Below are 15,472 nucleotides of genomic sequence, written 5' to 3'. Positions count from 1 at the left end.
TAATGGTCCTTGTCATTGAAGCACCATTTGCATGTCGGGTTGATAGTAATGATAAATCTAACACTCAAAGTGCATCTCTGATGACTCTTTGGCCTCCTCATTCTGTTGTCTCTCTAGGTCAACTGCTTACTTCTTGAACCTGTGTTCAGTTGTGGTTCACCCATTGCTGCCAACATCATTGATTAGTGGCAGTGCACCTATTCATATGTCGAACAATTAGCCACTTACTCTAACCATCTTCTTTGAGCCCAGCTCCATGCCCTCTCACAAATGCTGACATCTGCTCACATTGTTCATGCACCTGCCTGCGAGGCATAGTTACTGCACAACTGACTACACAGAATGAAATTCATGAATAGTTTATGCCCTGGTATCAACGTATCCCCTGTTTATCATCCTTCCAACCTACGCAGTGAAATTGCACTGCAGTGTCACACATTCATCCATCAGTATACAATTTTGTATTTTGCATTGATATGTGAATGAATAGCAGTTTACGACGATTTTGCATAACTCCTTTGTGATGCATTGTTTTTTGGATCAGAATGTACTTTCTCATTGTTGATTACATTATTAATGATGTGTAAATTTTCTAATATTAGCATTTCCACAAATTTTTTTTTCTTTAATTCAAGTCTCCACTGTTTGTAAAATTTCTAACAGCAAGTAACACAAACATTTCTCATCTATCGTGCTTTTACACCTCACACATACGTTCTGACTATTCAAGTAACAAGCAAGTGCATACCGGCAGACTGTTTACAGTGTGAAAATGTGATCATCCAATTGACATACATGTTTTTTTTCATCTCATACAAGATCAAAAGTTCCAATGATTTTGATCACTGTATATTTGATTTCTTTTCCGTCTCCACAAAATCTTTCCTTAGGGTAGCTGTTTTAATTTTAGAATATGTTGATCTCTATAAACTCACTACTAATTTCTATCCCCTGTCTTGTTAAAGCATATCACTCCTACACTGAAGTGCCAAAGAAAATGGTATAGACATGGGCCTTCAAATATGGATATGTAAACTGGCAGAATACAGCACTGCGGTCGGCAATGCCTGTGTAAGACAAGTGTCGGCACAGTTGTTAGAGTGATTACTGCTGCTACAATGGGGGGCTATCAAGATTTAAGTGAGTTTGAACGTGGTGTTATAGTCGGCACATGAGCGATGGGACACAACCTCTCTGAGGGAGCCTTGAAGTGGGGATTTTGCCATACGCCCATTTCATGAGAGTACCGTGAATATCAGGAATTTGCTAATATATCAAATCTCTCAATAGCTGCAGCCGGAAAAAGATCCGTCAAGAGTGGGACCAATGACAATTGAAGAGAATCATTCAACATGACAGAAGTGCAACCCTTCTGCAAATTGCTGCGGATTTCAATGCTGGGCCATCATCAAGTGTCAGCGTATGAACCATTCAACAAAACATCATTGATATGGGCCATCAGAGCCAAAGGCCCACTTGTGTGCCCTTGATGACCACACAACACAATGCCTTATGCTTCGCCTGGGTCTGCCATCAGTGACATGGGACTGATGATGACTGGAAATATGTTGCCTGATCAGATGAGTCTCGTTACAAATTGTATAGAGTGGATGGACATGAACCGGTATGGAGACAACCTCATGGACTCTGCATGTCGGCAGGGGACTGTTCAAGCTGGTGGAGGCTCTGTAATGGTCTGAGGCATGTGCAGTTGTAGTGATTGTAGTGATATGAGAGCCCTGATATGTCTAGATATGACTCTGATGGGTGACACATATGTAAGAATCCTGTCGGATCACCTGCATCCATTCATGTCTATTGTGCATTCTGACAGACATGGGCAATTCCAGCAGGACAATGCAACACCCCACACATCCAGAAATGCTACATAGTGGCTCCAGGAACATTGTTCTGAGTTTAAACACTTCCACTGACCACCAAAATCCCCAGACTCGAACACTACTGGGAACATATGGAATGCCTTGCAACATGTTGTTCAGAAGAGATCTCCACCCCCTCATATACTGACAGATTTATTGACAGCCCTGCAGGATTCATAGTTCCCTCCAGAACTACTTCAGACATTAGCAGAATACATGCCGTGTTGTGCTGTGGCACTTATGTGTGCTCACAGGGGCCATACACAATATTAGGAAGCGTGTACCAGTTTCTTTGGCTCTCCAGTGTACATCTGTATTCTAAACTGAAGTCTTGCTTTGTTTGGTTAGATAAAGTTGCTTATTTGCTCCCCACCAGGTCTAGTACAGAACATCTGCTATTAACATTTTGACTACTATCAACCATGCATTAGTATGATCAATCATACAGCATTTTTACTGTTGTTGGTAAAGAGAGAAATATTTACCAATGTTACTCTGTTTCTTTGACAAACAAAACCAAACCAAATTAAATATTAGTCTGAGAAATACAAATCAAAATTTCTGTTGTAACACATTCATAGATAAATGTTAACACTTAGGATACCATTAAATTTTCCTTCTTACCTTCCTATTTCAAGTCCAGCAAAATCATCCATTGGACAGCCAATAAACATTAATATCCCCATACCTGTTAGAAATAAAAAGAAATAGATAACATGTATATAATTATAAGTATAAGAAATTCATTTCTCCATCTTACAGTTAATTAATTATACAGAAATATAACATCAGAGATTGAGTTTTGCTTCTCTAATAAGAGCTGCTATGTTTGTAATACTGACAATATATTACTAACCGCATTTGCGAATTTCCTCTCCTTTTGAACAGTCTAAATCTGTATCGATACTGTGTTTCTGTCAGGTAAATCTATTAATGATCGCTAATTGACCATTTAGCTCTCACACTTCATGAAGGAAAGGTACCAGTGTGCAGAAAGTTAGGGAAAACCTTTCCAATGCAGAATCATCACACAGAAGATGTTTCGAGGAAAGCAAACCAAAGACAGCTACACTTTTCTATCCCCTGCTAATGTTTCTGTGTGGTATGATATCCTACCAGACAAGATCGATGGAGGACAACAAAAATGTTAAAATAAGGGCTGCTCGTTTTGTACTGTTGCAAAATAGGGGAGGCAGTGCTACAGGCATGATATGTGATTTGGAGTGGCAATCATTTAAGCAAAGGTGCTTTGATATCTTTTCAAATAATTGCAAACATCATCTGTCTCCTCTGAATTTAAAAATATGTTATTCACTCCCACCTACACTATGTGATCAAAAGTTTCTGGACACCACCAAAAACATGTTTTTATATTAGGTGCCTTGTGATGCCACCTACTGTCAGGTACCCCATATCAGCGACCTCAGTAGTCATTAGACATCATGAGAGAGCAGAATTGGGTGCTCCACAGAACTCATGGACTTTGAACGTGGTCAGGTGATTGGGTGTCACTTGTGTCATACATCCGTGCACAAGATTTCCACATTCCTAAACATCCCTAGGTCCACTGTTTCTGATGTGATAGTGCAGTGGCAACATGAAAGGACACATACAGCACAAAAGCATACAGGCCAGCCTCATCTGTTGACTGACAGAGACTGCCAACAGTTGTAGAGGGTCACAATGTGTAATAGGCTGACATCTATACAGGCCATCACACAGGAATTGCAAACTGCATCAGTATCCACTGCAAGTACTATGATAGTTCAGCAGGAGGTCAGAAAAATAGGGTTTTATGGTCGAATGGCTGCTCATAAGCCACACATCATGCCAGTAAATGCCAAAGGTGTAATGCTTGGTGTAAGGACTGCTAATACTGGATGATTTGACAGGCTAAGGTGGTCCAACACCATACTGAATTCCAAAATGTTGTTTGGAGTGACGAATCACAATGTGGCAATCTGATGGCAGGGAATGGGTGTGGTGAATGCTGGGTGAACATCATCTGCCAGTGGGTGTGGTGCCAACAGTAAAATTCGCAGATAGTGGTGTTATGGTGTGGTCGTGTTTCTCCTGGAGGGGGTTGCAACCCTTGTTGTTTTGCATGACACTGTCACAGCACAGGACTATGTTGATGTCTTAAGCACCTTCTTGCTTCCCACTGTTGAAGAGCAATTTGGGGATAGTGACTGCATCTTTCAACATGAGCCAGCATCTGTTCATAATGCACGACCTGTGGCAGAGTGGTTACATGACAATAACATCCCTGAAATGGACTGTCCTGCACAGAGTCCTGACCTGAATCATATAGAACACCTTTGGGATGTTTTGGAATGCTGACTTCATGTCAGGCCTCACCAACCGACATCAATACCTCTCCTCAGTGCAGCACTCTGTGAAGAATGGGTTGCCATTCCCCAAGAAACCTTCCAGCAGGTGACTGAATGTATGCCTATGAGAGTGGAAGCAGTCATCGAGGCTAAAGGTGGGCCAACACCATACTGAATTCCAGCATTACTGATGGGGGGCACCATGAACTTCTAAGTCATTTTCCACCAGGTGTCCAGATACTTTTGGTCGCGTAGTATACATAGGGAGAAACCATAATAGTAGGAAATTAGGGCACATCACATCTTGTGTGATAAGATTTAGGTGTTATTTTTCCCACTGCTGTACAAGAGTGGAACAGTTGAGAAATAGTGTGGGAGTAGTGGGCACTTGGATATGAATTGCAGAATAGTGATCTAGATGTAGATTAGGTGGCTGAACCTTCACTTGGTGTCCCCCAGCCAACCATGTCACACGACTTTGCTTTTTACTGAAACAGTCAAGTAGCTTTTACACTTGAAGTAGAAATCAATACTATGAGAGCTACTATACATTTTATTGCCAAAGATATATAGGATGTATATCATGTTAGGAAGAGCAACTGTGACACTCTGCTGGATATGTTCAAATTTCTCTAATTTTACAGGCATAATAATTACATGAGTTGTATAAATGAGACTGTTGACACACTGCTGGGTATGCTCAAATTTATCCAATTTTTCAGGCATAATAATTACATGAGTTGTATAAGGGAGGAAGTAAAAGATTGTTAACGCATCTTATTGCATGACTCTAAGAATATGCTGAGCAATTCTTTTCTATTGCATCTGCCACTGGATACTGCTGAACATTTCTCAGATGTTTCTACATTCCCAAAACAAACTATAGCTGATACAGGGAGCTATATTAATCTTTTTTAATTATTGAATCAACCCAACTTGTTAAGGATTCCACATCTTTCACTGATACTCGAGAATGAGATAGACAGGTAACTTATTTTTAGGCAGTTCTATTTTAGTGAGAATATCACTTCATTATTCTAATGCAACCACTTTTTATATACATACATACTCCAAGAGTAATCTTAGACAGATACTTACATTATCTAACAAATCATGTATGTACATTATTACCAGTATTGGTTTTACAACACTTCCTCACACTAGACTCATATCTAAGAGATACCCTTTGAAAACAATGAACCAAGTTATGTTCGATACGTAGGCCTCCAAGCAAATCATATATCTGGCCTAACATTTAATAAGAACTTCATCTGTGTACCAGATAGCAGTGTGGAACTATTGTAAAAAGTTTCTGGAAATCAGGAAAAAGTAACCAACTCGAGCCATTCCCTGGGTTGCCATGTGCATCTTTTGAACCAAAAGAGTGAACTGAGTTTCACACAACACCTGTTGGTCAACATTAATCCATGACTCACCTTTATGATGGGTGAACTCTGATGGGGATAATTTCAATAAGATGTCAATGTCTGTGGAAGAATGGCAACCCTTTCTTCCTCAAAAGCTGAAACTAGGGAAGACACTGATGTTGGGTGCTGAGTTCTAGAGCAAAATCAATTCTAACTCATTCCAAAAGTGTTCTACTGGGTTCAGATTGGGACTTTGGGCATGCCATTTCATTTTAGGAGTAGTGTTGTCTGCACACTACTGCATCACAGATGCTACTGTATGACAGATTGCATTGTCATGCTGACAGATACAGTCAACGTATCTGAACTGTTCCATTACTGTATGTAGTACACAATGTAGCACAATTTGTTTGTATCCTTCCACTTGTAGCATCTCCTTAAGCACAATAATGGGACCCACCATAATTACGAGAAACATCCCATAGCGTAACACCACCTCCTCCACACTTTACTGTCGGCACTACAAATGATTTCAGGCAACATTCTTCAGCTATTTGCCAAACCCAAACTATCTCATGGGATTACTACAGGGTATAGCACAACTCATTTCTTCAAATCATGGTTTTCCAGTCATTAACTGTCCAGTGGTGTCACTATTTACACCACCTTAAGTGTTGCTTGGCACTGACTAAAGAAGTATGCTGCTGGACCATTGTACCACATTCTTTTTAACTTCCGACACATATTAATTGTGTGAAGTGAACTGCCGGTAGCACTTTGAAACTCACAAGTGATTCCTTCTACTGATTTCATGTGGCTTTTAATAACTCCCACCCCCACAAATGCTTGACACTCCCTGTCTGTCAAAACATGAAATCTTGATTTAGCTGTGGCAATTCCTTCAAATTTCTATTTCACAATCACATCGGCAGGCAGACAGCTTTAGAAGGGTTGAAACATCCCTAAGGGATTTATTGCTAAGGTAACATTTGATGACTAGTCCACATTTAAAGTCACTGAAGTCTCCTGAGCAACTCATTCTGCTGTTAGTGTGTCTCTACTGACATCACAATACTTCCTGTCTCCTATATTGGCAGGTCTGCCCCTTGTGACAGTGGGTGGCCAGTTCTGTATCACATACGGGTGTCTGGATACTTTTGATCAGATAGTGTAATTTATCAAGCACGCTGAATATGAGTCTGTGCAACTGTCCACAAATCTTTGTTAAAAACTTCATACAATCATCTTCCAATGGATCATGGGGTGATAGCTGTTACTGTATGTATATGTAGTAGATATGAGTCTTTCAGCTGTATTTAAGGTCTTATTTTCATTACTATGGATTTTGGTGTTCCATTATCCTAGCTTGAGGCCCCTCTATGACACCAGGTGGTGGTCATATGGATACCAAGTAATCATTATTATACACAAATGTAAGAAATTGATGTTCACTATGCTGAACCTTCAATGCTGTTCATGGTGTGAACAGTGGCAGTACATCAACTGGTTTGTTGGCAGAGAGTAGAAAGAGCCCATCACAGCTAGAAGTTATTTTAGTATTTTTTTTTAAGTACCGTGATATGTAGAAGTGTTACTGCTTCTCTTTTACTGATGTCTGGTGTTGGAGTGTGCATTACCTGTTTAGGTAAATCTAATGTGTCTGATTTCAGCAGTGCATTTAAAACAGAGAAAAAGCTATTACTATATTTGTTTCATTACTCGTTTTAATACCTACCTATGGCATAAACAATGGCTGTGAATGCTATCCAAGCAGCAACGAACCTTGCATTGGGCTTTATGCGAAGTATGAAAACACCGCTGATGATGATACCAAGCCCCATCACAAGGATTCCTCCAAGACCTAAAACATATTGCACTGTTAAGTATACAATATTCTAATACACTGGAAAACCACATAAAAAATCAAAGTTGTATTAAGTATATTGTACAGCAAACTGAAATTAGTAAAGTAAACAAATGTGTAACACTATTATAGATTTGTCGAAAGAAGATTCCAAACATCTAGCAGCACCGTTGCTGGCTTTCAACTGCAAAGCACAAATGACTGCATTTGAAAACAGTAGTTATAGCTGTGGTTGAGACAGGTGCACGAGAAAGCCATGCCCCCATTTGCAATTGTCAGGGATCTTCTTTCTCTGACTCTACTATAGTATTCATAGTTGAGACCTTAATCATTTTCCTACCTGATATCATGTTTGCAGTATGTGCTGCTAACCTGAACTGGCTCTCAAGATATTTTGGGAGAAAGGTGTAGAGACCAGCAATTGGCAAAATATGCAGCACACTACTTGCTGTGCGGAACATCAGTATATCATTCTTCAGCAGTCGCTTCACAGCCTTTGGAAAGTCTGTATGCAAAATGAAATAATGCAGTGGTGATGGTTCATATATTTGCCCAAGTTATTTATGGTACTTGTGAAACAAAACTATGAAATAAAAAATTGTCATGTAATTGTGATGAAACTTCTTTACTAAAACATAATAGTACAATGACAAACTTACACAAATAAATCAAAACTGAAAGCTCAAACAAAAATAAAGGTGTGCAAAGTTTCTAATAATGAACTCTGAAATGTGAGTAATGGTAGCATCCAGAAGTAAATCACAAAATGAATAATAATAGTAATAATAGTAGTAGTAATAATAATAATAATAATACTGCTAATAATTCTCAGATCATGATAAGTGAGGTTCGTTATTACCAAGCAGAAAAGAAATGTAACAGAAGGCAGATAATGAATTACAGAAGGTTGTACTCTTGTCCCTTTTGCTTGTCATGACTAGTGATAAGACTGATATTCTTTCCTATACCAGCTTTTCCATCTTAACTTTTTCTCCTAGTACCTTCTCTCTGCTCTTCCAAGCAGATTTATATCCTTTTGAGCTTCTGTCATAATAAACAGTACCGTACTCTATTTCTGTGTCTCAGTAACTCAAAGGTGAGTTATAACATTTATTCAAGCAAGCTACTGACTTCCATTGGATACATTTTACAAAACATTGCCTATAACATGAAATACAGGAATGCGTTGTTGCTACCATTGATTATGGAAGGCTTGTTGCTGTGGTGGATGAGGGAGAGAAGGGATGCACTGTAGCCAGATTTACATCCCCTTCCCCCCCACCCATATGATGTCATGCAGCTTTGCCAGATTTACACCACCACTCCTAGCTCACTTCCATAGCCAAGATGACGACTTGTCCTAGGGACTCCATCTATGTCATTTCCATGAGAGTCCTGTAGTGCAATCAATCTAGAATGTTCTCGGTTCAAGTCCTGTCATGTTTAGTCAACAGGATGTGCAGCTTGTGAAAGAAAAGAAAAGGATTGTTTGGTATAAAACCACACTGACTGATATAAATGCATTCCCCAGGAAACTTACAGGTGATGACATAAAAGATCCAGATTATGAGCCTACAATGTGTTTCTGGCAGGAATTTAATATCCCTAACTTAGGGGAATATGCAAGGCTTTACACTGACACAGACATACACCTCCTTGCAAATGTGTCTGAACAATTCCAGGGTATAGTCCTGGCAACACATATGCTAGATGTTGCCAACTACTACACCACATCTTGGCTATTGTGGGATGCAATGCTCAAAACCACATGTGCTGAAATCCAGATTTTAACTGATGTCAACTTGCTGTTTTTGGAGTGTGGGGCTCATGCTGGACTTTTGCAATGTGTTCATAGACACACCAAAGAAAATAACCCACAAATGTATGTATTGTTAGACAAAACATCCATCCATTTACATTACATCCTGTACTTTGTGGTGAAGGATTAAGGTGGAATGAGCCTGGCTGGGGTTGTGCAAGCATGGGCTTATAATTCATAGTTCCATTATTGAACAATATATTACTTGGATATCAAGTCTCTGAACTCCAATTCAATTTCAAGAATAATAATTTCAGGAATCTACTGACACAAGAGACTGAAACAATATGCCAACTCAACAGAAATACAATAAGCTTATCTCACAATGAGCAAAAATAATACACAACAGGACTTATGCTAAAATATCTCCATTCATTATATAAATACAATAATTTTGTTTGCATCTCAAATGACTGCAAAAGAGGGCTCCAGAATAAAAGGGCAACTCGTTTCCACCCCTGCTTAACTTTGCCAGTGGGTATCAAACAAAAGAATGAACCAGCTTCTGACGATTAATAACTTTAGAAGGGCACACTGAAATAAATCAGGACAGTCTGCTGGTTCACTGTAATTATCTACTATCTAATACAATCAAAACTTGGCTCCCACAGAAACACAACCACACAGAACTACAACTACTACATCGACTACAATAAAATGCAGATAAGTGAAAGATGCAATAACAGAAAATTAAGTAAGCAAAAGACACAATAACTTATTGCTAGTCCACAGCCATCTAACAGTGGCCTTGCCATATTTACAATTATACAATCAAAATATTACACTCTATACCAACACAGCCTCATTGTGCAAACCACTTGGAAGTAGTCCTGGTACAATCATACTACTCAACGTCCTTATCATGCTTTCATGAAACAACAAACCTACTTCACTTATTCTGCTGCACACTGTCACATTATGATCTAGTTAGGCTAATGTTGACGACTACCACTGCTTGCCAATACCAAATGTGGCCCGCGAAAGCATATGCCATTTTGTGTTCTGCACTGTATTGCTGTAATGAAAGTCTCAATTATATTTCCTCACTGATGTCTTTCCCTGGAAGCTGACAAGATGACGCTATCTTTCACCTAATTTGACATTGTGCATGTTACAACCTGCTTCTGATTTCATGCTTATTGCACTTCCTTGGCACTCTCCTATTCAGTGTTGCCACTTCCTCTCCATATAGCAGCCTGACATATTCCCTGTCACACTTTTGCAGCTCAGATCGTGATGACATTGGCTCCACTATTTGCCAGCACATGCTGCCTCTGATGTGATTTCAATGCTTGTACTGTCTTGCTTGACTAGCTGGTTGGGTGGGAATACCAATGTGCTGCAAAATTTTAATTTCCTTGCATAACTTGGACATTAACAATTTATATACCTTGCTTAGCAGCAATTTTCACAAATTGGTGGGTTTTGATGGTTCATGGCTGACTCATTTGAAATTTAGAGAAAGATTTTTCAGTTGTGGTGAATGATTCTGTTGTAGGTAGACTCCATATCCTAATACGAGCTGTATGACAAACACAGTGATTTATCGCTATGTCAAGGTGAAGTTCTGCAACATAGTTCCCTCCTCAAGCTGCCAACAACTCTGGTAGGTGAAAAGAGAGACATTATACATTATAGAAACCTCTGGCAATGTCTCATTTGAGTATGGAACTGATTACAGTTACCTATATTATCCATTTCAGTTAGAGCCTCTGGTGGAAAGAGTATACAGATTTAAACACTGTTAAAAACCATCCTTACCATTGGTACCAGAGAAAGATTATTGTAAGTTAATGATTAATGTGATTTTTGAAAAGATGGAGAATATTAGAAAACATCATAACATTAAATTAGTTGTCTGATGGTCATAGGGAGGCAAAAAAAGTGATTGCCAAGTCAAATTTTAAATAAGCTATCATCTTCCATGAAGAATTTGTCACTCTGGAGATGACAAATATTTATACATTTTATGAACCATGTTCATGTTGATATGTGTTTATTGGATCTGTTAAGCTTCACATGTACCATTTTCATTTTGAGTTTGCAAAATGCCATTTTGAAGACCTGAAGTTGCATTGTATGGATGTAGACAGTTTCAATTACTTGGTGAAGAGCTGTGACCCATATGAAGTGATAAGGTGTCATCTTGAAGCATTTAACAAGTTCAGATATGAAGCTGATAATCCATATGACATAATGCTAGCTAATAATGTTATCAGTTTGATGGAAAATGTGGCAAATTAGTCATAGATTGTGGAGTCTGTAGATCTACAAACTAAAATTTTCACACACTGCACAGAATCAGGTGCCAGATACTTTTAGGCTGGCTAAGGGTGTACAAAGTGCTCCCCCATGAACTTTTATACGAGGACAAGCTGAAAAGTAATGCCTCCAAATTTTTTTCTGTTCTCAGTATTGGTTGAGGTATTACATATCACCTATATTTCACAGTTAACTTTTCCACTTTTGTGACACTAGTTGTGAACCTCTGCTGCTTGAGGGCTCCAAATTGCAGTGTTTAACTTGATGGGGTGTAACATAACTATATCTGTGCATGAGGAAGAGCGTGCTGTAATCAAGCTTCTAAAAGTACAAAAAGTTCCTCCAACTGAAATCCATAGAAGAATGAAAGCTGTGTATGGTGGTGATTGTGTAAATATCAGTAATGTGTGATGTTGGGTTGTTTGTGCACATAATGAAGGAAACAGCAGTGCTAACTTCAAAGAGTGGACAACTGTGTACAGCAGCCTATGAGACTTATTGGAATCATATTAATGAACCCATCAGAAAAAAATCATCAGGTAACACAAATGCAGCTCTCAGGTATTTGTGTATCACGAGAGCTTATACAAGCCATCATTGCAGAACTGCAGTACAGAAAACTGTAAATGTTGGGTGCCTTGAACGCTCACTCCTATCATGAAACAGAGGAGATTGGACATCTGTCAGCAATTTCCTTTGCATTTTGAACAAGAGGGTGATGGATTTCTTAACAACATTGTAACAGGTCATGAAAGCTGGGTTCACAATTTTGATCCCAAAAACAAGCATCAGTGGAGTTCTGCCACAAAGAATCTCCAACACAAAAAAAGTTCAAGACTATGCTATCAACAGGCAAAGTTATACTCAAAGTGTACTGGGATATTCAAGGTGTTGGAATTCCAGCCTAAAGGCATCAACATAAACTCTGCAAGGTACTGCAAGACCCTCAAAAAACTGAAAGCATGAGTTTGAAAAGTTTGTCCATGTATAGAGCACCCTCTTCCTCAGCATGACAATGCCATACCATACACGAGTGCTGCAACATCTGTAACAGTCTGATACTTTGGGTTCACTGTAATTGATCATCCTCCATACAGTCACGACTTGGCACCACTCGATTTTCATCTGTTTCCAAAGTGTAAAGAACACTTTCGAGGACCACTTTGATAGTGATGAAGCATTAAAAGCAGAGGTGAGGCTGTGGCACTGTCAACAAAATCAGACTTTCTGCACTGATAGTATCAACAAATTGGTCTCCTGTTAGGAGAAATGTGTTCAGTACCAGGGTGATTATATTGGGAAATAAATATGTAGGCATGAATATTAAAGCGTTAGGATTTTAATAAAGTTTGTGTTATTTAAAAACCTTTAAGAGATGTCACATAAAAAATTAGGTGGCGTTACTTTTCAGCATTCCCTCGTACAAAATTTGTCTATATGATTTGTTTTTCAAAGAGAGCTAAAAGGCAGGTTGTGTGTGTGTGTGTGTGTGTGTGTGTGTCACCCAGCTTAGATGTTGTCGAGATACTTCTGTATGGAAAAGCAGAAGTGAGCTGTAGCATCGTCATGTAGTTGCTGCATTATCCTTCTTACCACCAAAGGCACATTTCTGGTAGAGGAGACAGGGTCACCTGTGATGTGCCTCGCCTATGAGGTGCTGTGGAAGGATGGCTGATCCCATGAGGCAATCTCCAATAATCCCTGTCCACACATTGAAGTTGAATCAGTGCTAGCAGTCTGCTGCCACCACCTATGGGGATTATCCGTAGCCCACAGTCATGTGTTGTGAAAGTGGCAGTACTGCCTCTTGTAAAGATAGCCTTATCTGTGAATAGCGTGGATGACCGAAATCACAGCACCATCGTGGCCTGTATGACAAAATTGTTTCTATAGAGGCAAGTCCTTAGGTTATAAGGCTTTGTAAGTGATACAGATAATGGCTGTTGTCGTGGACACTGTTTTCTGGCTTACCCCATGTTGGTGGGGCCACGTGCCTGCTGCTGGTACCAGGGTCATATTCTGAAATGTTCAACACCTGTTCTTCCAAGGTATGCGCACTTCCAACTTTCATCCTTAGCCATTCTTGTTTACAAGTCTGTCTCACACGAATGAGAAAACATTTTAAAAGAGTATATGGTGTGGTTACTGATCAGTGAGGATACTTGTACCGAATAGTTGAGCGCCCTTCTCCATTTGCCTGTCCACATGTAAAGAGCATGTCATGCTGTACCTAGTTAGTATATTGGACTATCATCTCTCATTCATACACTACACAACACATGTCCACAATAGACTGACACTTGGTCTTATTTAAGCAATTTGATGTGAAAGTGGCGTGCCATAGGACTGCATGAACATTTCAAGTGATCCAACATGAAAGGGTGCCCTGTTGTGCAGCGTGCAGTGCAGGCATGGGAGAAATGTCGAGTTGATGTGCCAGCTGCTGTGAAATATTTTTCATCCAATTTTAAGAAACTCTGTTTGGTGAAAAAATTGATTCTTTCATATCTTACAGCCTGGTATCTTTGCTCAATAACAGGTTGAATTTATTTTTGTCATTTGTCATACCTGCTGTGCTGCATACAATTAAGTAAATCATAGCATGAAATTTTAAGAGTCTGCAGAGGTTAAAACGCCTTGCATAAACTTCATTTATGGCTCATTTTGAATTATACATTAAAGTGAATAAAATATAGCTATTGAGTTGTGGAAGTGCATTGCACACATTAATATTTACGATTTCTGTTTGGTGGCTAGCAGAAGTGTTTAATCTCAGAACAATGTTCTTGGAGCAACCCTGTAGCAATTCCAGACATGTGGGGTGTCGCTTTGCCCTGCTGAAGTTGCACAATGGACATGAATGGATGCAGATGATCAGACAGGATGCTTATGTACATGTCCCCTGCCAGAATTGTATCTAGACGTATCAAGGACCCCGTATCACTCCAATTATAGACGTCCCACTCCAATACAGAGCATCCACCAACTTGAACAGTCTTCTGCTGACATGCAGGTCCATGGATTCATGAGGTTGTCTCCATATCCGTACACATCCATCTGATCGATACAATTTGAAACGAGACTCGTCCAACCAGGCAACATCTTTCTAGTCACCAACAGTCGTGTCCGCAATTATTCACTCATGTAAGACGACGCCTGGATCGGAAACAGCAGTGAAGTGGATGCCCTGTAGTTCTGATGGGTGTGGGTGCTGCCCTCATGGACAACATTACTGCCCTCTTGAGCGTGGAGCTAAAATGCTAATACCAACACAACATTCCCACTTGCCTGGTGTGCTTTCAATAATCGAAACCGACACTGTCAAAGATCTGTTATAACCAAACTTGAAGTGGGCGTACCTTCCTTGGATCGCTCTTCTATGACTTTTTTTGCTCCTTAGGGGATGGTTCTATGCCATTTGTCCCCATTTAGCGAAATCACCCTATATATACAGCATGATGTATTTGCACACTGTGTGTGTGTGTGTGTGTGTGTGTGTGTGTGTGTGTGTGTGTGTGTGCACTCAAATCAACTTCACCACCTGCATAATATTTCACAAATGTATTGGTGCACTGTGTGTCTCTGTGTACTCATATGAATCAGTTGTTAAACAGCGTCATGAAACGAGGTGAGCGTATAGTGACATAGGTTAGTTTTTTCCTACTGCTAGCCACAAGTCAGCTTTGTTTTCCTTATATTATTAAAAGGTATGATTTAAGTCTCCCTGGCATATATGCGTTCATTGCCTATGTTCTTATGGGTGGCTGGATTTGTGGTTGGACAGTGAAAAAAGACGTCAGCTCGGGTTGCTCAGCGACCGTGCTGAAAGAAATTATTGTGTGACATCCGAGAAGTTATTTCAAACAACTGAGAATGTCACCAGTACAGTTCACGCTTCTTCTTAATGGAGTTAACAGTGCGACAAATATGCTTTAATACATTGTCATGAA

General features: G+C 39.6%; 1 protein-coding gene across 1 annotated transcript in view; it reads right to left on the bottom strand.

Moving 5' to 3' along the window:
• LOC124708998 (solute carrier organic anion transporter family member 74D-like) overlaps nucleotides 1–15,472 on the bottom strand; it is a 90,929-nt gene that overhangs the window by 17,796 nt on the left and 57,661 nt on the right. The window contains exons 6-8 of the mRNA XM_047240634.1: nucleotides 7,782–7,946; nucleotides 7,313–7,438; nucleotides 2,505–2,568 (exon numbers count right to left, since the gene is read on the bottom strand). Coding sequence (XP_047096590.1) covers nucleotides 2,505–2,568; nucleotides 7,313–7,438; nucleotides 7,782–7,946 — 355 coding nt within the window. The remainder of the gene's footprint in view (nucleotides 1–2,504; nucleotides 2,569–7,312; nucleotides 7,439–7,781; nucleotides 7,947–15,472) is intronic.

This window comes from Schistocerca piceifrons, chromosome 1 (assembly GCF_021461385.2).
Source record: "Schistocerca piceifrons isolate TAMUIC-IGC-003096 chromosome 1, iqSchPice1.1, whole genome shotgun sequence".
NCBI classification, from domain to species: Eukaryota; Metazoa; Arthropoda; class Insecta; order Orthoptera; family Acrididae; genus Schistocerca; species Schistocerca piceifrons.
This window is presented reverse-complemented; position numbering and strand designations above follow the sequence as displayed.